Here is a 21,807-nt window from a genome sequence, read left to right on the forward strand (position 1 = left end):
TGAATGGAAACCAGTCCTTGTACTACCAGTTGATTTATACATTGCACAATGTTTAACTTATTACGAACCACATTATTTTCCTGGAACACTCGAATCATGGGTTTTGCCATAGATTATAAACGTAAAGCAAAATATTTTTGTTTGGATCGATTCCAGTCGAGATTGTTACAATTGTCCTGGGACTCCAGGTGCAATCGATAAATGCGGGAACGCGCTTTACCACCTTTAATAGTTTGACCCGAAAGGAAATTAATAGACTCGAAAATAAATGAAAACACGAGTTTCCCCCTCATACTTTTTCCCTTGAGAATCCATTTGTTCGATGCTTTCATTTCCCGTAATTTTAATGTACAACGAAGTTCTTCGGGGAATTTGGCAATGTAATAATCCACAGGCAAAAGTGGTAAGACTTAAATTCATAAAATGTGATTTGCATTCAAGCTCCAGCTGTATTCGCCATTAAATGCATTTAGTATCACATTTTAATAAGGTTACTCAATGTTCAGGCACGTCGGGAAAAATACAATACGACTCAAGTTTATCGCATTCATTATCGAAAACGATAATAAAATCTACATTGTACTTAACCACATCGGTCATAAAAAATCTGACACAATTGATCAGTCAATTAGTGACGTAATTACCGATTTCCATACCGGTTACGTAACGAATCACATTACAGTCCACGTTCGCAAATCGACCGCACGATTTTCCATACGTCGACCGGAGCCCGGCCAGCCAGCCATCCCGAAATTGAACAATCAACAGCCGTCCCTGCGTGCAGTCGTTAAGGAGCGGAGCAAACACGAGCGCCCCTCATCTCTTGCCACCGCCCTGCCGCCGCCGCCGCCTCCGCGAACCGTAAGCTGCGTGTTGGAGGCCTTTAAATTCTCGTGTTAGGCGGTCGCCATGGATACCGGTGCCGAACCCCGCCAACATCGTCGACGCGAACGGCGGCCGTCTAGACACACTTTCGCCCGGCCACCGCCGCCGCCGCCGCCCGGCCCAAAGATTTTCTACGTTCTGTGCGTTCGCATTTTTGTTCACGGTCCATCTCTTATTTCCAGTTTTCAAGGTCTATTAATGTTACAAGCGGAGTCGACGATATATATTATAATTCGAATTGCTAACTTAAAAAAGGTTTTCTTAGTCATAACACGTTAGATTAATGAAAAACAAAAACAAATTAAAAAGAGAGGAAAAATTATTTGTGCTTCTGTTTCATGAAACTTTATATTAAATGTTTTTCTAACGCATTTTGTGTAATTTATCCAGATATTAATATAAATATAATAAATATCCCATATTTTCATTTAAGATGAACAGTCATGTACATAATTTTATCACTTTTACTTATTACAAACCTAATACTTTTTTTAAAAACGAAAAAATTTGATCTGATATTTTGGTATATTTCTTCATATAATTTTTAAACATCTACTAATAAATACAATTTTGATACTTTTTCTGAAAACGAAGTTCGGTAAACTTATATATAATTATATAAGATATGTCATAAATATCAGATATTTTGATATTTTCAAATTATGGTGTAGGTGAGATACAGAGAAAACCTCTGATTATTATAAAACTAATATTTCTTTTAAAAATGAAAAAAAAAAATAAAACTTATTAGAATACTAAAACATTTTTCTAAAATCAAAAAAAAATTAATAACTTATTTATACACAATATCTTAAATATCCGAAATTTTAAACTACCATTTATTATTAAATGAATACTTTTTTTTAAAAAATAAAAAATCTATTAATTATATATCAATATATCCAATATATATAGTAAACATCCGATATTTTGATATTTTTAACTAATTCTAACATTTCTATTCTAAAAATGAAAAAATTTAATAACTTATATATCGATATATCCGATATGTATTTTAAATATTCGATATTTTACACTTCCATTTATTATAAAACGAATACTATTATTGAAAATAACAAATCTATTATTTATATACCAATATATCCAATAGATATCCAATATTTTGATATTTTCAATAAGATATTCTTTCTATATATTAGAATTTTAATACTTTTTCCAAAAACGAAAAAGTTTAATAAACTGATATAGTAGATATGCCATATTTTGCTATTTTCAGTCATATAATTAATTCTAACACTTCTATATATTAGAATTCTAATATTTTTTGCAAAAGAGAAAAAGTTTAATAAACTTATATATCAATATATCAGATAACGTATATCTTAAATATCCGACATTTTTCACTTCCATTTATTATAAAACGAATACTTTAATTAAAAATAATAGAATCTAATTTTATACCAATATATCCAATAAATATAATAAATATCGGATATTTTTCACTTACACTTATTATGCAACGAATAATTTTATTGAAAATAAAAAAATCTATTATTTATATATCAATATGCCCAATAAATATAATAGATATACGATATTTTGATATTTTCAGTCAGATAATTAACTGAATATTTTATATTTATTTTAATTTCCATACTTCTGATTTTTATAAAACGAATAGTTTTTTAAAAATTAAAAAATGGAATACTATATTTAAAGTAAATATCTCCAGTTTAATTTATTAAAATTCAAATACTTATTCCAAATATGAAAATCCGATATTTTATTATTTTCAATAAGTTTCAAGACTTCTGTTGTCATAAAACGGTTACTTTTTTAAAAATGAAAAAAATCGAATACTTACACGTATATCAATATATCCGATACTTTGATGTTTTTATAAAGTATCATCTTTTAGATGAAATCCATAATTTTAATACTTCCGCATATTAAAAATCCAGTATCATTTCAAAAATGAAAAAAAAAAACTATGTATTTTATATAAAAATATTTGACATATATCTTTAAATGTCCGTTATTTTGATATTTTCAATAAGCACCACGAAATTTACGACCGACCGACTACAAGGTACATTCGCCGTGCCCGGGGGCAGTATCCGACCGACAAAACACGCACACTTGTCCGAGAAACGAACAGCCGCAGCTTCCCACAGAATCCGGACACTGCGGCTGTTTTGTCTAGAACGAGTTTTGGCGATAGACTTGCAATCATCGAACAAACACCGGCCAGCACCAACAAACACAACGACTAGTTCAAAACTAGTAGGAACGGATAATTTTTTTACGAACCGGTTACAGTCAGATCGGGACAACAAATACTGATATTTTGAGGCACAGATTCTCTTATTGTGGTTGCAAACAACAAAAGGCATTTGGTAATTTATTTTTTCATATGTCGAACGTCACGGAAATCTTTACCGGACTAACGCCCTATCGGTGTGATTGATGTATGAGTCGGGCCCAGCTGAAGAGATTTACCAGCAATTGTCGATTTTGATTGCGAGATGATACTTGTAACATAAAGTCGACGGAATAGGTTTGCCCGTTAGTTTTCGAATTAAAATATTATTTGTAACGATCATTAAAATACAGTGATAAACGAGCGTTTCTTTATCGTTTCGGGAAATTCTTTGAAGGTTTAATTAACGTCAAGGTTACATGTGGTAAAACTACATGTGTATATAAATGTTTTACTTGTAAAATATGCAAATCGAACATAATGGGGATCACCGAATATAACCGATAGTGAAATAAACATGAATATAAATATTGTGTGTCGATGATTGTTTTGTGCAATTTTTGTTTGTTGTGATTGGAAATTTCTTCATCAATTGTACAAAATCAAACCATTGCCAAGATTCGCGAAAAAACCATTAAGTCATAAATATGACTGGCACTATTTATTTGACTATCAGATTATTTATTTAAGTACACACAGCAATCAGACGGACTTTTTTGAATTTTTAATAAATATTCAAAGTAAACAATATTGGAGTGTAACCATTAGAAAGCAAATAGATAAGAAAATATACGTCACAATTTTAGTCCGATTCGAACGATTTTAATTTTTTATTAATTTGATGATCGATGATCACATGATGTCGATTTGTACAAATTTTGTCCTAACACTTACCTATTAAAAGATAGTACACGGTCATACCTGTAAAATAAAACTTTTAATTAGTTCAAATAATTATTTTTACGTAATTAAACTATCCATATGCATAATTTATCAAATACGTTTGTTCACCTAATCCACGATAATAAATTATGAAAACTACTATCTAATCGGCAACAATGTTTCAATATTTACAAGTGGTGCACTTACATTTATTAGTCTAAACGAAGCTTTAATCCATTTTATGTTGTGTGTTTAATTAATTATAATTCTAGTTTTTCTACAATGTTTAACAAATGAAAATTTCATGTACAGATTTGGAAAGTGAATATTTTATAAGTGTTAGTCATTAAAAACATTATAAAACAGATAAATAAAAAGTTGGACAAACGATATTTTAGTTTCGAACTATCCTGATCTGATATATAAGTTTGATTAACAGTTTTTTTAACCAATAATATTAATATATGAAACAAACTTTAATAATACATATGTCGTTTTTTAGACTAAAGATGGAATATTTGTGTAGGGATAGATAATTTATTCTACTTATATATATATATATATATATATATATATATATATATATATATATATATATATATATAAATATCTGATATTTTGATACTTTCAGTAAGAATAATGATATTTACTAACAGATACATAAATTTAACATTTCCACTTGCTACAAAATTCAGTAATTTTTTCTATAATGAAAAAATTGAATATATATTATTCATCCCACATATATCCTAAATATCAGATACTACTAATATTTTCAATAATAATAATAATGATATTTACTATTTCATACATAATTTAAGATCTACCCATAAGGGTAGAAAAAATGACATATATTGTGTGGAAATTCATATCATATACATCGTAAATATTCAATATATTGATATGTTTAATAAAAATAAAGATATTTACTATCAGATACACAATTTTAATGTGTTCACTTTTTAGAAAATGTACAATTTTTCCAAAAATGAAAAAATGCCATATAATGTGTAAAAATTAATCCCAATATCCAATATATTGATATTTTCAATAAGAAGAATGATATTTACTATTACTTAAATAATTTTAACATCTCCACTTATTAGAAAATTTACTACATTTTCGAAAATAAAAAAAAAATAATATATTATTTACCAATTCATTCCATATTTATCAAAAAGGAAAAAAAAATGAATAGAACATATATACATAATAAATATCTGATAGTTTGGTATATTTTATAAGTATGATTTTTATGATCAGACAAATGATTTGTTTCATGTTTCCATATTTCGACCGAAGGTGGAAAATCTTGTGCGAGGATAGATAAATCAGGGGCTGTCAAATTATTCCCTTGGACGTGTTCGACAACTGATTTGAATAAAACAAATCACATAGTGAAATATCGAAACGACACTAACGGTAAACACACCCTCGACACGTGCCATTCGAACTTCAACTAAATTTAGCCGTTTCATTGCCGCATACGCATCGCATTCAATCGGTGCTAATGCACATGAAACACAACACGATTACTCGTTAATGGCGTAATTGATATTCAATCGATGCGGAAATAAATCAAAAAATTAACGAAATATTTAAATAACGTCACAAAAACGGGAATTTAATGTATGCAACTGAAGGAAATAAATTATTTCACAAAATTTAAACAAAACACCGTCGTAAATTAATTTAAAAAAATGTCATTAATGACGTCACTGTAAAATGCAAATAAATTATTTATTAATGAATTCACAAAACGGATGGGAAGCTGTGGCAAACATGTTGCATCAAATGTTCACAGCAATAAAAGATTCATGGTCATTATTTAAATTTGATATGATTAACACAAAATTTATTATGCGACATATTAATATTGTTGTATTGTTAGGATTAGTTCAATGCTAAATATATTGTGAAACCGAATAATAAATTTAAAGGCTACGTCATTGATTATCGTCAAACTTGAGGAGGCCTTAAAATACACTACTGACAAATTAAATTATTAAAAAGCGATAAAAAAACATAATAAAACATTTTTAATTCTCTTATCTATTAATAATAAAAAAATATGCTTATAAAATAGACGTTTAATCAGTTAGACTGGCGTAAGTTAACAGTCAACAAAAAAATTTAGGTTTATCGTACAACAAATACTGATATATCGGTATCTAAAACTGGAAAGGAGGATCACTTTAAAAATGAATCCGATGCAACGTCGAAACAATTGCGTTTATCGAAACGAAGGCGAGTTTATTCGTGGGCTATGACTGCTTCGCGTCGAGTTTCCATCTAAAAATACCCTCGTAATTTTTTTTAGCGAAAATTCGATAATTCGACATGAATTCAAATAAACAAATGACGCAACGAACGTTCAAAACAACTTGTTATTACTACATTCAGTAAGATAACGTCGTGTTTAATGAAGTAAATAGAGTTAATTAACTCTGAATTGCATTATATTTATGTACTTATCAATTTTATCGTATTTATTGTTAATTACAAGGTGTGCAGACTTTGCGAAAACTCCAGAGATCTTTTAAATCGAAAAGGTTAATTATGTTTTTCTTGTAACAGTTGATACATGCATTAAAAATGCAGACAGGAAAGTTGCCCAGAGGTGTGTTTCTTTTAACAAACAATCTAATTGATACGCTTAATTGCTGCACTATGAAATCAACACATGATTCATAAAAATCAAATGGAAATGTTGCGTAGTTTACACGCGCAGGAAATGGTGGATAATTTTTACTAAGTGGTCAAGAAAGTTAGTCATTATAAAATGACCAAAGCACCCTGATGTTTTGGAGGAAACGAAATCGTGAATGAATTCTTGTGTACAAAATTGTCGAAAGGTTTGAAAGAGCTGATGAGAGGTTGAGAGGTTTGGTGAGTAAGGCAGACTTTCGTACCCTCCTTCGTTCAACTTCTGCAGTGACAGTTGTGTGACATGTAGGCGAGCATCTTCAGTAAAATGAATTTACCCTTTTCTGTTGACCCATATCCAGCACTCCGCTGCTATTTCTAGTGCATTTCGTCAACTTGTTGACTATACTGCACCGCCATAATTGTTTCACCAAGTTTCAGGAAGCTGTAATGGATCACAGCAGTCCACCAAATAGAAATCACAAGCTCCTTTTGGAGCAATTTGATTTTTGGAAAGTGTTTGCTAGCTTGGTTGGAGTCTAAGCATTGTACAGAACGTCGTCGATAATAGTCACAATCTAATCAATAAACAGCTTGTTCACGGTATATTATATAAAAGAACATTTGTCCAGCTTTTTGGTCTTTCCAATCTGTTTTAGGTGGTTGAAAATGGTAGTATATGAAATAACCTAGTATTCTCAAGAAATAATTGTTTTTCATAAAAAAATTAGTCGTCAATAAATGCGTGGTAAGATTTTATTTAAAATGTCTTAATGGGATTATCCAGAGGGGAAGAACAGAATTGCATAAATGGAAGTGGTCACTCAGAGCGTAGTTCCGAAGACTTATTCAAGGTTTCTGTCATTGGGAACCCTAAAAAATAGGCATAGAAGTCGTGAAAGATCCACCACAAAAGGTCGGAACCGTTTTTTAGCTCACATAGCAAAAATAAATCTCACATCCCATCTCGAGCTTCAAAGAAAACTTAAGAACAATGCTCCTCCACACACCTGCAGGGTTGCCAAAAATTGTTTGGAAATGGAAAGTGTGACCGAATTAGAGTGGCCTTCTTGTTCTCCGGATCTTAAGCCCTTTGGGCACTTATGGGATAATGTTAAAAGAAGAATTAGAGCTGTTCAAAATATCCCTGACAACACCGTACAACTTAGACCCACAGCTTTAGAAGAATGGAGAAATGTTCCCCAAGAAGACATTAATAATTGATTAGAAAGCACTCCACGTCGAATTGGTGTTTGCATTACTGCTAGGGATGGCACCACTGATTATTAGATTAGCAAAAAACTTTTAATTTTTTCTTATAATTTACCGTAAAATTTATTTTCTGTTTTTTTTTATTGGGTCATATTTTCTGAGAAATTCACAGTTTTGTCTGTGGAACAAGAAAATTGTCCGAATTTGATTTCAAATAAAAATGAATTTACACATTTAACACGTACTTTAAATCTATATCACCTCATCTCAACATCTCAAATTTGACCGAATATTCATGTTCCAAAAATTAACATGAAACGCAATAACTTTCTTGATAATCTAATATTCAATTCATCCAGGCATAAATGTGCAAATTGGAAGATAATTAAGTTGTTGATATGATTTAATTATTTTCCTTTTAAATTGTTTACTTAGTTATTGAAGTTGGATGATGTTTACAATACGTTTAATAAAAATGTTTATTAATGTTTATAAACTGCTACTGATTATTTTTTTGTATTTTAACGTATCTTTTATCTGAATTATTTGCAATAAATTTGTAATATGAACAAACAAAATTATACGACGGAAATGATACTCCATTACATGAGCATGTTCAAAGATTTTCAAGCACAATTGGGTTACGTTAATTGGGAACTAAAGGAACGTTCATCAGATTATTAGACTTTGGAGGTTAAATCTTAACAACAAACATAAGAGCAAGGCAACGTTGTTTTTGTCTGTTTTAAATGTTAACAACCTTTAAACCAGACAAGACCTGCATATTGTTTCAACAAATCAAACATAAATAACTGCAACGTGCGTCAAACAACACATTTATCGAAATATTTGCTTAATTACTTCATTTTCCTTTGCAATAAAACCACACATACATTTAACAAAACAGATAAAAAGTGCAACATTATCATAAAACTAACATCACATTATCAACATCGTCTCTAAACCGAAAAAATACATTAAGGCAAATAAACACGAGAGCGATCACCGGTAATTTCTGGTTTCGACCTCCGGAAATGCGTCGAGTCCGGGTCGGTTATCGAGAATCAAGATCCAATTACAATTTATTCGCGTTTGTACGTGATGCCACAAACAAAGTGATTTTCCGCGATACGCCAAACAATTATCGTTACGTTTTTCGTCGTCGGGGATTTCGCGTCCGAATGTTAAATGCACGGGCAAGCAATGTCGCTGCGGAATTTGTCGAAACGAAATATCCGGACGAACGGCACACAAAACACGCGCCGGGCTTTACGGTTAATTCCGGGGCGGACCGGCACACGTTTTTCGAAGTGCACAATAAAATAATTTTTTGTCTAGCGGACTTGTTCATTAATTAAAAATTGTTTTCCTGTTCAATAAGTATTTATTTATGGAATTATTTATTTATAGTAGTGGTTGTTTTGACAAGCAACCTAAAAAATCCATACTTTACGATTGAACAGATAAACTAAAATAATTTAGATAATGAAGAATGTTGAAATTGAAAACATAATTTTTGTTTCTAACAAGACCAAAATCCATTTCCTTATCACATCAAAGCCAAAATAAAATAACTTCACAGATATGTGAATCTGCAAAATTATGTAAAAAAACTTGCTTTAAAATTTGTTATTTATCACTAAAATAAGTTAAAAGGTTACTAAAGAGAACATTTTAGCGTTTTTCCTTGATGCAATAAATCAGAAACCAGAAGTACAACATAAAATCCTCGTACAAAATAAAACTAGACGTAAGATAATAAATATCATAATTAAAAAATACATTCTTGCTTTAAAATTGTTTCGATCTTTGTACATTTTTGTTGGCGAGTTGATAAAATTCATGTTTTCGTCTCACAATCAGTAAAATATACTTAATTATATATTTTTTTGTACTAGAATTTGACCACTTTGACGTTTTGTCTAATTTTATTCATAAAATCCGAAGCTAGTCGTAAATAAAACAAAATTATTCTCGCATAAAATTAAATTAAAACAATAATTATAATAATTAAAGAATACATTCTGACTTTAAAATTGTTTTATTTGCCATTAGTTTCCGTTTTTATATACCATCATCAGGAAAAAATGTCGAAAAATATTCAAGTTTAAAATCTCTATTAGATCTTTGTTGACATCTTGATTATATTCTGTTTTCATTTTATAATCAGTAAAATTAATAAAATTATATATTTTTTAACCAGAACTTGACCACTTTGATGTTTTACCTGACGAGGTTTATAAAATTATCTTCGCATAAAATTAAATTAGATATAAAATAATAATTATTATAATTAAAGAATTCATTTAGACTTTAAAATTGTTTTATTTGCCATTAGTTTCGGTCTTTATGTACCATCATCAGGAAAAAATTTATTCAAGTTTAAAATATCTATTAAATCTTTAATGAGAAATTTATAATACTTTGTTTTTGTCTCGCATTCAGTAAAATAAACTAAATTATGTTTTTTTAACTAGAATATGACTACTTTGACGTTTTGCTCCATGATGCTCATAAAGACCAAAACTGGTCGCAAATAAAACAAAATTATCCTCACATAAAATTAAATTAGATGTAAAATAATAATTAATATAATTAAAGAATACATTCTGACTTTATTTTGTCTTTAGTTCCGGTCTTTATATATAATCATTAAGAAAAACGTTGTTGACAACTTGATAATATTCTTGGTTTTCGTCTTACCATCAGTAACATAAACTAAATTATAAGTATTTTTGAACAAGAACTTGACCACCTTGACGTTTTTGTGTGATGATACCCTATAAAGCTTGAAAGTAGTTGTAAGTATCATCTATTAGATCTTTGTTGGCAACCTGTTAATGAATATTCTTTGTTTTCGACTCAACGTCACTAAAATAAATTAAATGTTTTCTATACAGAACTAAACTAATTTGCCGTTTTTCTTGATTATGACCTACACAGAAACTAGTCTAAAACGAAGTATTTTTAAAGCAAGTAATACATACAAATTGTATTGATAAATACAATGTAATTACAAGTCCGTAAAAATAAAATTTTGTCAATGTTTATTTAATGGAACACAGAAATGCAATTATCTATTGATTAATATGGAATTTCCCAAGAATAAATGTGCAATAGTTTTATATTCGCGGCAATAAATTGAAGTGAACAACAATTATATCGCATTATTTAAAACAAACTCACTTACATGTTAAAATAAATTTACGACACTTTACGTTGTTTCCGACCGAGTTAACAAAACGAATTATCTCTCTCTGTTTACAATAAATATTGCGTTAAAAACTTTCTAATCTCGCGAACGTTGTTCGGCCCTAACCTAAGCTAACAGCGTATATGTATCTAGGTGTAGAAAAAACAGACGTCGAACGGATCGACGCTGAGATAAAATGATAAACGATTGATAAGGGTTTTCCAAGAGTTTATCGTATGAATTTCAATGAGATCGAGGCCTTGAGTCGAAGGTTGAAAAAATAAAGTTTAATTATATTATTTATTATTGGTGAGACGCGATTCTGAACTGAGACTGTTTATTCGAAATGTATTTTTATGTTTTTTATCACCGTTCAACCAACTATTTTTGAAAGATAAGTTTTATGTGGTTTGTATGATTGATTAATTATAATAATAATCTTAAGTAGTGACAGAAATAGAATTTTATATAGATTTCTGGACAAAGGCACATTTCCGTATAGAGAAGGGGGCCAAATCAGCAAATAATTATCGAAAAGAAGTGTTGTAATCTGTAGATATTGCAAAACATCATCTTGGCTTCGGATCCATCTAATATTAGTTTGTTTTCGACTCTATTCAAGGACAACAGACCGACTAAATGTGTTTGCATAACATTTTTTGTCTATTCGAAAACTAGATACAACGTTTGACACTTTGACAATTCGAAACTGTTTTTTTTTGTGTATTTTAAGAAGCAGTTACTATTTTTTGTAGTAGGTGTTGAAAAATTACTGTTACTTAGTCAAATAAATCCTAGAAACATTGAATAAACATCTCTCAGTCATCAAATGAAATCCTAGAGATAACTGTAGGTTAGCTATTTGATAAATGATATAAGGAAAGTAGGTTATCAATTCGATTGACAATCTTTCGACCTTGATCCGTATGAGCTTGTCCAAGAAACGAGGGGAAGGAGTCGCTCAATAACGACAAGTAACTTAAAACTGCTTCACTTTTTCAATTAAGAAAAGGAAACATACGCTACTTTTTATACTTTATATTTCAAATGAATCAACACCTTTAGTAAAAATAAACAGAAACAGAGATAAACAATGGAGAACAAACAGCATATGATTGATAAAAATGTTTATGCCTTCGTACTTTTCTAAGAATGTCACAACTAATCGTTCGATTGGATGTGCAAACAGACTGAACGAAAAACACATCTGGTATTGGGGGAAAAATAAGAAGTGAACTGTGATTTATTACAAAATATACGTTCAACTTATAACCGAAACACCAGCAACGTTTATCGTCATGGTATGGTTCATAGTCCTGAACGGAATGAAGAGTAGTTAGTTTATCTGGCTTTCAGTTTAAACCGTGTTCCGCGTATCAAAATACCCGATAAAATTTTATCACAAGCAGGATGTTACCCTCCGAATTCAATGACCTGCACAATGGTTATAACATAGTGTTCTTAGAACATTTTTATTTTTAATGGTAAAGATTTGTTCAGGGAATATCAAAGATAATATGATAAAAAAATAAAAGAACGACACAAAGGTGTCTACTGTTATAAATCATAAAAGATGGTTCATATAAATAAATATAAAGAGTAAACTTTAAATATTGTGAATAAACATCATTGTGAAATACTTGATAAAACCGACAAATAAAAGATCATTGTTTTTATATACACAAAGGAAGAACGACGATTTAAAAATAAGAGAAGAAAGAATAAAAGATAATTGTTGATGAGAAATAGAAATCATAAATAAACATTTTTATAAAAAAACAAAAAGAGTCAAATACAAATGTTATTATTAAACTAACACATTTAAAGAACATCCTTGTAAAATACTATGGACTACATAGTACTAAACTACAAAGAAAGAATGATGATTTGAGGATGAGAAAAAAAAAGAATAAAAGATTGATATTGCTGAAAAATAGATAGCATAAATGATGATTGTTATGAATAAATAGAGTCAAATATAAATGTTGTCATTAAACCGAAAAAGTAATGTATCATTGTGATATACTTAATAAAAGTGAAAAAGTTCAAGACCATTGTCGCCGAAACTACAAAGAAAGAATAAAAGATAGTTGTTGCTGAAATAAAGGTTGTCATTAAATAGTAACATTTTAGTACGTCATTATATTGTAAAATACTCAATAATACTGAAATATTCAAGATCATTGTTGTCGAAATTACAAAGAAAGCGTAAATGGTGATTGTTATGAATAAACAGAAAGAGTCAAATAAAAAAAAAGTCATTAGATCAAAAATTAAAAAAATATCATAGTAAAATACTTAATAAAAGTAATGAGTTCAAGATCATTATCAAAACTACAAATAGAAAATGATGATTTTAGGATGAGAAAAGAAAGAATAAAAGATGATTGTTGTTAAAAAACAGAAAACATAAATGATGAACATTATGAATTAACAGAAAGAATCAAACATAAATGTTGTTATTAAACCGAAAAATTAAAGTGTCATTATCAAATACTCAATAAAAATGGTTGTCGTTAAAACTACAGAGAAAGAATGAAAGATAGTTGTTGCTAAAAACAAAAAGCACAAATGATGATTGTTATGAATAAACAGAAGAAGTTGAACATAAATGTTGTCATTAAACTGTAAAATTGAAGTATATTGTTGTGAAATACTCAATAAAACTGAAAAGTTCAAGATCATTTTTGTCAAAATTACAAAGAACGAATAAAAAATGGTTGTTGCTGAAAAACAAAAGGCGTAAATGATGATTGATATGAATAAACAGAAAGAGTCAAAAGTAGTAATTAAATAAAAATAGTGTTAAAAACATTATTGTATTGAGACACTTAATGAAACAAAAGAGTGAAAAATCCTTGTCGTTAAAATCACATGGAATGAATAATGATTAGAATATGAGAAAGGAAGAATAAATGGTAAATGTTGTGAAAAACAGAAAGCGTAATTGATCTGAGTGAAGTGAACGGAAAAACTGAAAGATTCTTGTAAAAAATCATAAAAGAAGAAAGAAAATAAGATAACTGAAAAAATATATATAATAAAGATGATTGTCATGGAGAAACAGACGAATGGAATAAAATATTGTAAATCACCGAAAAAGTAAAATATCATTGTTGTGAAAAATTCAATAAATAAAAAGGATTGTTCAACAGGAAACGCAAAATACTGTTCGAGTGGAAAGCACAAAACAAAAGATTAACGTAATGAAAAATGGTGTGCATAAAATATGATGAGTTACGAATAAACAACAGAAAGATGACTGAGGAAAAACAGCCAGTGAAAGACAACGGTTGTAAAAAACAGCGCAACCAAGAGATGCCAACGGTGAAAAACAGAAAAGGCATGAAAGACGATAGATGGATTAGTCGATTTCTCTGGTCGGCAAACGTCTGGCCACAATTCAAATAATATACAAAGCCGGTTCCGTCTATTTTGTTGTTACACCGTTGCCGTTTGACCTTGCACATAGACAAACACATCCCGTTCCGAGTACATCCAACAACAAATTCGCTATAGGCGCGCTACGTCACCGGCCCGCTGCACTCGGACCTCGACCGTCGAAGCGCAATTCGAGGACCGGGCCGCAATTTCGTGCACCGGGCTAAATATAAATCCGGTGTGGCGTTTTTGTCTGGCGTTTTCGCAATTTTCGAAAATGCGTTTCACTTTTGAACTACGATACTCGAGGATCGTGTGTATGATTTGTGTGTGTGTGGAAAATGTTATCGTCGCGATATCCTATCGTCGGATGCGTGATTCAATGGCAAAGATTAAAGCAACAACAACAGCAACGTGGAAAGCAAAGTATCAAATTGATTTTTTGCTTGATTAACTTCATTGCCAGAGATACGTGCACTTAATGAACTTAACGAATTTAATAATTGCAAAGTAGATGTTAAATAAAATGCAAAGGTAAACGTATTCAGATAAAGGATAACAATGCATAGATTATTGTGATATTGTTTAATTTATGCAACGTATAGGATTTTTAATGTTTGTGTATGTCCGCCATAAACAAATAAAAGTACAATTATATAATTCAACAAGCAACTAATTAGTTGTTTGAAGTTCAAGAATTTTCATATAAATGTACGTTTATGCTTAAATTGTATTTACATATGCTTAACTGGTGCGAATACACTACAATCCGAATATGTAATCCTATTTACACACTGCTTACAAAGGAACATTAACACAATGAATGAACATTGAAGCCTTTCTTTTTCAGATCTGGTATAATATAGGTTATTTATATAAAATTTTGCTTGTCAATATAAATTGTATAATTTTATATTTAGCTTTTAAGTAATTTAATTTAACTAAAACTTGCTTTCTTTCTAAATATTGTAGGATAAATGAATATTTTTATATGGAAGATTAGGCTGACAATATTTTTATAATTTTGTATTTTGTACTAAAGAGAATAACTTACAAAAACAACTTAAAATAGAAGTTAAAAATTAAATGTGAAGAATCTGTTTACAAAAGAAGATACAATTAATGAACACTGGAGTCGTTCTTTTCTAGATATGATAGAATATGAGCATATTTTTGTATGGGAGACTTTGACTCTCAATATTTTGCTTTTAAAAATATTTCTTTGTGGAACAGATTTTATGATCAAAGTATAAATGAATCACTTAAGATAGAAATTGAAATAAAAATGTGTGAATTTGACTGTGTAATCCAATTAAAACGTTGCTTACTAAAGAAGACTAACACAATTACTGAAGATTGAAATATTTCTTTTTAGGTATAGTAACACATGGACTGAAAAGTCCCGGGCCTAACACATACATGGTGCTAGTTTCATTGCATTCACCTCGTTTTCAATTAGTACTAATCTTCAAAATACAGCCGTTATAAATTCATGATATTCTATTAATTAGTTCGTGAGTTGTTGTGACGCAACTTTTGTTATTTTCAAAACAAACAATTTTGTGTTTTAATTTCTTGATGGGAAAAAATACTGTTCAAGCGAAGCAATGGCTTGAAAAGTGCTATGGGGACTCCGTTCCATCAGAAACAACAATAAAATGTTGGTTTGTTGACTTCAAACAGTCATAGAGTGGACGTCCAAATGAGGCGGTAACTTCAGAAAACATAAATAAATCCACAAAATCGTTTTGAATGATCGAAAAGTTAAGTTGCGTGAGTTAGCTGATATCGTAAAGATATCAAAAGAACGTGTTGGCTTTATATTACATGAGCATTTGACTATGAGAAAGCTACGTTCAAAGTACCGGGTTAGCTCACTGTTGACTAAAAACAAACACGTGTTGATGATTCTGAGTAGTGTTTGGCCAAGTCTCTCCCAAAGACTTGGGCTGACAATATTTTCATAATTTTATATTTTATTTTTAAAAATATTCTTTGTGGAATAGATTTGGTGATCAAAGTATAAAAGAATCACTTACGAGAAAGAGTTAAGATAGAAGTTGGAATAGAAAATATGAATTTAACTGTGTAATCCGATTAAAATCTTGATTAAAAAAGAAAACTAACACAATTAATGAACATTGAAGTCGTTCTTTTCAAGATATGGTAGAATATGACATTTTTCTATTGTAAATTTGGACTGTATAATTTTATATTTTGTTTTTAAAAATATTTCTTAGTGGAACAATTTTTATAATCAAAGTATAAAAGAAACAGTTAAGAGAAAAACTTAACAATACAAGTTGAAATATAAAATGTAAATGTGAATGTGTAATTTAAACCTTGTTTACAAAGGCATTAACACAATTAAAGGACATTGAAGTTTTTCTTTTGTAGATGTGGTAGAATATGACAAGATTTTTGTATGGGAAACTTTTATTGACAATATTTTTGTAATTTATACTTTATTTTTAACATATTCTATTATGGAACAGATTTTGCGAGAAAAATAAAGAACAACTAAAAATAAAAGCCAAAATATAAAACATGAATCCGAACGTGTAATTCAATTCGAGCCTTACTTACAAAGGATCTTTAAGACAATAAATGAACATTGAAACCTCTCTTTTCCCGATATGGCGGAATACGTCAATAATTTTCAACGTGAAAATTTGGCCGACACATTAAAATGTCTTATTTCTAAAACATTTCATAGTGGAACATATTTTACGAGCAACACAAAATAGAACCACTTACGAGACCATTTTAAAAATAGAAGCCAAAATATTAACTGTGTGGTGGAGGCGCATCCGCCCAAAATGATAATTCAATTTCTTCAGTCCAGTTTAAAATTGCCGATTACTAATACTTTCTTCAATTAACATATACCTGATAATTATGACCGATAGTTCTATAAAATAGTTTGCTATGGATTTATTTTGGTCACGATATTCATTTAAAACATAGTTTATACCAGAATACTAAACAGCTATGCAAATATGCTTACGTAAACAAGCGGTTTATTAATTAAAACATTGTTTTCTCCAATAAAAAACGAAAATTAACGACTTCTGTAAAAGAAAAGTAAGGAATTAAGCACCGTCTTTTTATACATATATAATATATGTGCAATAAACTGTTATTTATTTGTAATATTTGATAAAAACTAATGGTTTAGTCAAGGACAGGCATGATGTTCCAGAATAAATAGCTGATAGTGGTGTTTTTAAAGTAACATATTATACATATGTATGCATCGACAATTGCTTGAAATAATATTGATTGTAGTTTACAAAAAAAATAAAAAGAAACAATGATGCACCCAAATAACCGGTGATTATTTCGATAAATCTTGATAAAACTGAGTCAGACGTGTTTGTTTAATCGTACAGGTAAAATCAGGCGACAATAAATTATAAATATTCATAAATATTGCGATCGTTAATGTCTTTTCCGTATTGACAACAACAAAATTTGAATACTATCCTTGGAATACACATGAGAGACAATAATACGTTTACGCACTCGACGAATTAATATTTTTAGAAACGGGAGTGCTCATTCGGAATGACTATAAATTTAATAACAATATATATATTCCAAGGACGTGGCCGCTGATATCAGATATGTTGTTGCCGTTTCGTGTTCGTCTATGAACTAGGTTTCCTCTTGTGTCTGTATGTGCCGTTTCATACATGTAACCTAGTGTGTGCAGTGATCTAAAGCCGGCGGGTACCCGACGTGCCGGAGTACGTACGGGAACAGTAACAACACTAACCTAGGATCCACGACGAAGTTGTTGTTGGCGTTGCGCGCGACCGGGTACCAATTCGTCTGCATTTTATCGTTATTAACCGAATAATTCGCACGACAATCACTGGAAACCAACATAACAGTTCGTCACATCAGCAGGCCAACGGTACTGTAAGGTCCATGGTGGCTCGACGTGATCATAACAACAACAACAATTAATCTGGCGGTATTAATCTAAGTCGGTCGCGTCCCGTTCGAATCTCCAACACCTGGGGGTGCGTGCAAAAAAGCGGGCGCCTGACGCGCGTCTACGTGGTGCACTCGCGTCTCGCGACGTCGTCCGACCTGTGGCAGCAACGTTCGCGACGGATTGCGCGGCTCGACTGGTGTGGATGGAGTTGGCGCGGCGACGTCCGCGTTACCCGCCGCACACGGGCAGCGGTCTCGAGCAGCACATTGGCGTAGGCCGCCGCCGTCACTCACCTTGGCAACGCGGGTCCCCCCTCCGGCGACACGCACGCCTCTGGGGCGCTGTCCTCCTCCGTCTCGCATTCGGCGCCGCTGTCCATGCTGCCGCTGCCGCCGCTGCGCCGCTGCACGATGCCACCTGTAACGCAAACGATACGACGATTAATAACAGTGGTCTGAACTAGCATAAAATGTTGGGTTGTTTTAAAAAAACATTACTAAACACACATGCGATAAAATAATGAAAGGAAATTTAATAATTTTTACAGAATGGTATTTAATTTAAAAATTAGTATTCAATTGTATACAACTTAAAAATTTTAAAAATTATAATATTAATAAGATTTTACGATTTTAGGATTTATTTACAATTTAATAATTCTAAAATTTTATAATCAGTTCTGTATACAATTAATAAGGTTGTATGTAAGACACGACAAACAATTTTATATACAATTAAGAAAGTTTAAAAATTCATAACAAACTCTGTATACTATTAATAAGGTTTTCGGACATCATAAACAACTTTATTGACAATTTAATAAGCGTAAAATTTTATAATCAGCTCTGTATACAATTGATAAGATTTTAAAACACCATAAGCAATTTCATATACAATATAGAAAGTTTAAAAATTCGTAATCATATCTGTGTATAATTTTATAATCAGCTTTGTATACAATTGATAATGTTTTAAGATACTATCAGCAATTTTATATACAATTTAAGAAAGTTTAAAAATTCGTAATCATATCTGTGTATAATTTTATTGATAATTTAGTATGTCTAAAATTTTATAATCAGCTCTGTATACAATTGATTAGGTTTTAAGACGTCATAAGCAGTTTTATATACAATTTGGAAAGTTTAAAAATTCGTAATCATATCTGTGTATAATTTTATTGATAATTTAATATGTCTAAAATTTTATAATCAGCTCTGTATACAACTGATTAGGTTTTAAGACACCATAAGCAATTTTATATATAATTTAGAAAGTTTAAAAATTCGTAATCATATCTGTGTATAATTTTATTGATAATTTAATATGTCTAAAATTTTATAATCAGCTCTGTATACAATTGATTAGGTTTTAAGACATCATAAGCAGTTTTATATACAATTTGGAAAGTTTAAAAATTCATAATCATTATCTCTGCATAATTTTATCAGGTCTGTATATAATTGATAAGGTTTTAAAACATCATAAGCAATTTTATATATAATTTAGAAAGTTTAAAAATTCGTAATCATTTCTGTATATAATTTTATTGATAATTTAATATGCCTAAAATTTTATAGTCAGCTCTGTATACAATTGATAAGGTTTTAAGACATCATAAGCAATTTTATATACAATTTAGAAAGTTTAAAAATTCGTAATCATATCTGTATATAATTTTATTGATAATTTAATAAAAAAATTTTATAATTACCTTTGTGTACAATTGATAAGGTTATCATAAACATTTTATATACAATTTACAAAGTTTAAAAAATCGTAATTAGCTCTGTGTACAATTAATAAGGTTTTAGGACTTCATAAGCAATTTTATATTCAATTTAGAAAGTTTAAAAATTCGTAATCAGCTCTGTATATCATTAATACGGTTTAGGACATCATGAGCAATTTTATACTCAGCTCTGTATACAATTGATAAGACTGTATGACATCAGAAGCAATTTAGAAAGTTTAAAAATTCGTAATCAGTTCTATGTATTAACTGTATAGTTAATAAGGTTTTAGGACATCATGAGCAATTTTATTAACAATATTATAAGTATAAAATTTTATAATCAGCTCTGTATATAATTGATAAGGTTGTAGGATACCATAAGTAATTTTATATACAATATAAAAAGTTTAAAAATCGTATTCAGCTTTGTATATAATTAAAAAGATATTAGGATATCAATAAGTATAAGTAATTTTATACACAATCTAAAAGACATATAAATATACAATTGAGATTGTTGTAACATTTTATAAGCAATTTAAAATACAATTTAGAAAGTCAAACATAATTAATAAGTATGAAAAAATATTACACGCATAAAATTAGAAATTTTATGTACATTTTATAATGTTTAATAATTCATAATCAATTCTGTACATAATTTATAGAATGAAATTAAGTAAGCTATTCTATTTAAAGTTTAAAAACCATAATTATAGTTATAGTATATACAGTTAAGACGGTTGTGATAATTTATTTTATTTACAATTTAAAAAGGATAAAACTTCATATATTAAGGTACACAAGAAAATTCTCAAAACTTCATAAGCAATTTAATACACAATTTAGAAAGTTGAAAACAGTTTAAGAAGTTTAAATCCAAGTTCGAACTTGGGACTTCCTATAAAAATTATCTATAGAAGTAAATTGTATTTGATTTTTTTTATATTACACTATTTATGGTGCCAGATAAAATATCTTATCGCTTTAAAATTAAACAACTTTTTTTGTGTTTATCAAAACTGAGAATAACCGATTAATGTGCATCATTTTCTACTGATTAAACGTTTATCAACCGAACCATAACCGTTTTTTATTGAACCCATCCACTCTAAAAACAAATCGACTGAGGTAACGTTTCATTATTTTTTTGAATATGTATTTTTTTTGACGAAACGCCCGTGTGATAAGATCGATCCAATCGTCTGCGAGACATCCGCCCGCCGAACCATTGTGCGTGGTCGTCGTCGCGAAAAAGGAGAGGCCGGATGAAATTCGGGCGGCCGCCGGTTGGGTTTTTTGGGGGGCCGGCCGCCTCTCGCTCGTCGCCGTCGAACCGAAGCTCTCTCACATACACACACACAGACTGGCGAGGTTCGGGGGTCGACCACCTGTTCGTTCGGTTCGGCGGCGAAACGGGAGCGCCTCAACGCTCCCGGCCGTCGGGTAGGTCGGAATCGCCTGTTAGTTCGAACGCAATTTTCGAACAATGCCCGCAACACGAGACACCCACAACAACGTTCGGTTCGTCGGTTTCAGGAAAAATGTCTTTTCGACGATTAACACGGTTGTGACGAAATTGTTGCGACCCGAATCCGTTGATGCAGCCGTGGTGATGGACTCCTAAGTCATGGATGACTTAGGCTAATCCGTTTAGAAACCGGTTTCCGATTGACTGTTTATATTTACGATCATATTTTGGGCTAATT

General features: G+C 30.3%; 1 protein-coding gene across 7 annotated transcripts in view; it reads right to left on the bottom strand.

Annotated features, from left to right (window-relative positions):
• The window catches only part of LOC109600456 (aryl hydrocarbon receptor nuclear translocator-like protein 1), a 64,003-nt gene that overhangs the window by 18,647 nt on the left and 23,549 nt on the right, over positions 1-21,807 (bottom strand). For 4 of the 7 annotated variants that reach the window (XM_049963824.1, XM_049963827.1, XM_049963823.1 and 1 more), the window contains one exon: positions 18,657-18,780. In XM_049963824.1, coding sequence (XP_049819781.1) covers positions 18,657-18,780 — 124 coding nt within the window. Of the gene's footprint in view, positions 1-4,000; positions 4,028-18,198; positions 18,585-18,656; positions 18,781-21,807 lie in introns of those variants that run through there. The other 3 variants (XM_049963828.1, XM_049963829.1, XM_049963826.1) reach the window with 2 other exon arrangements.

This window comes from Aethina tumida, chromosome 2 (genome assembly GCF_024364675.1).
Source record: "Aethina tumida isolate Nest 87 chromosome 2, icAetTumi1.1, whole genome shotgun sequence".
Taxonomy (NCBI): Eukaryota; Metazoa; Arthropoda; class Insecta; order Coleoptera; family Nitidulidae; genus Aethina; species Aethina tumida.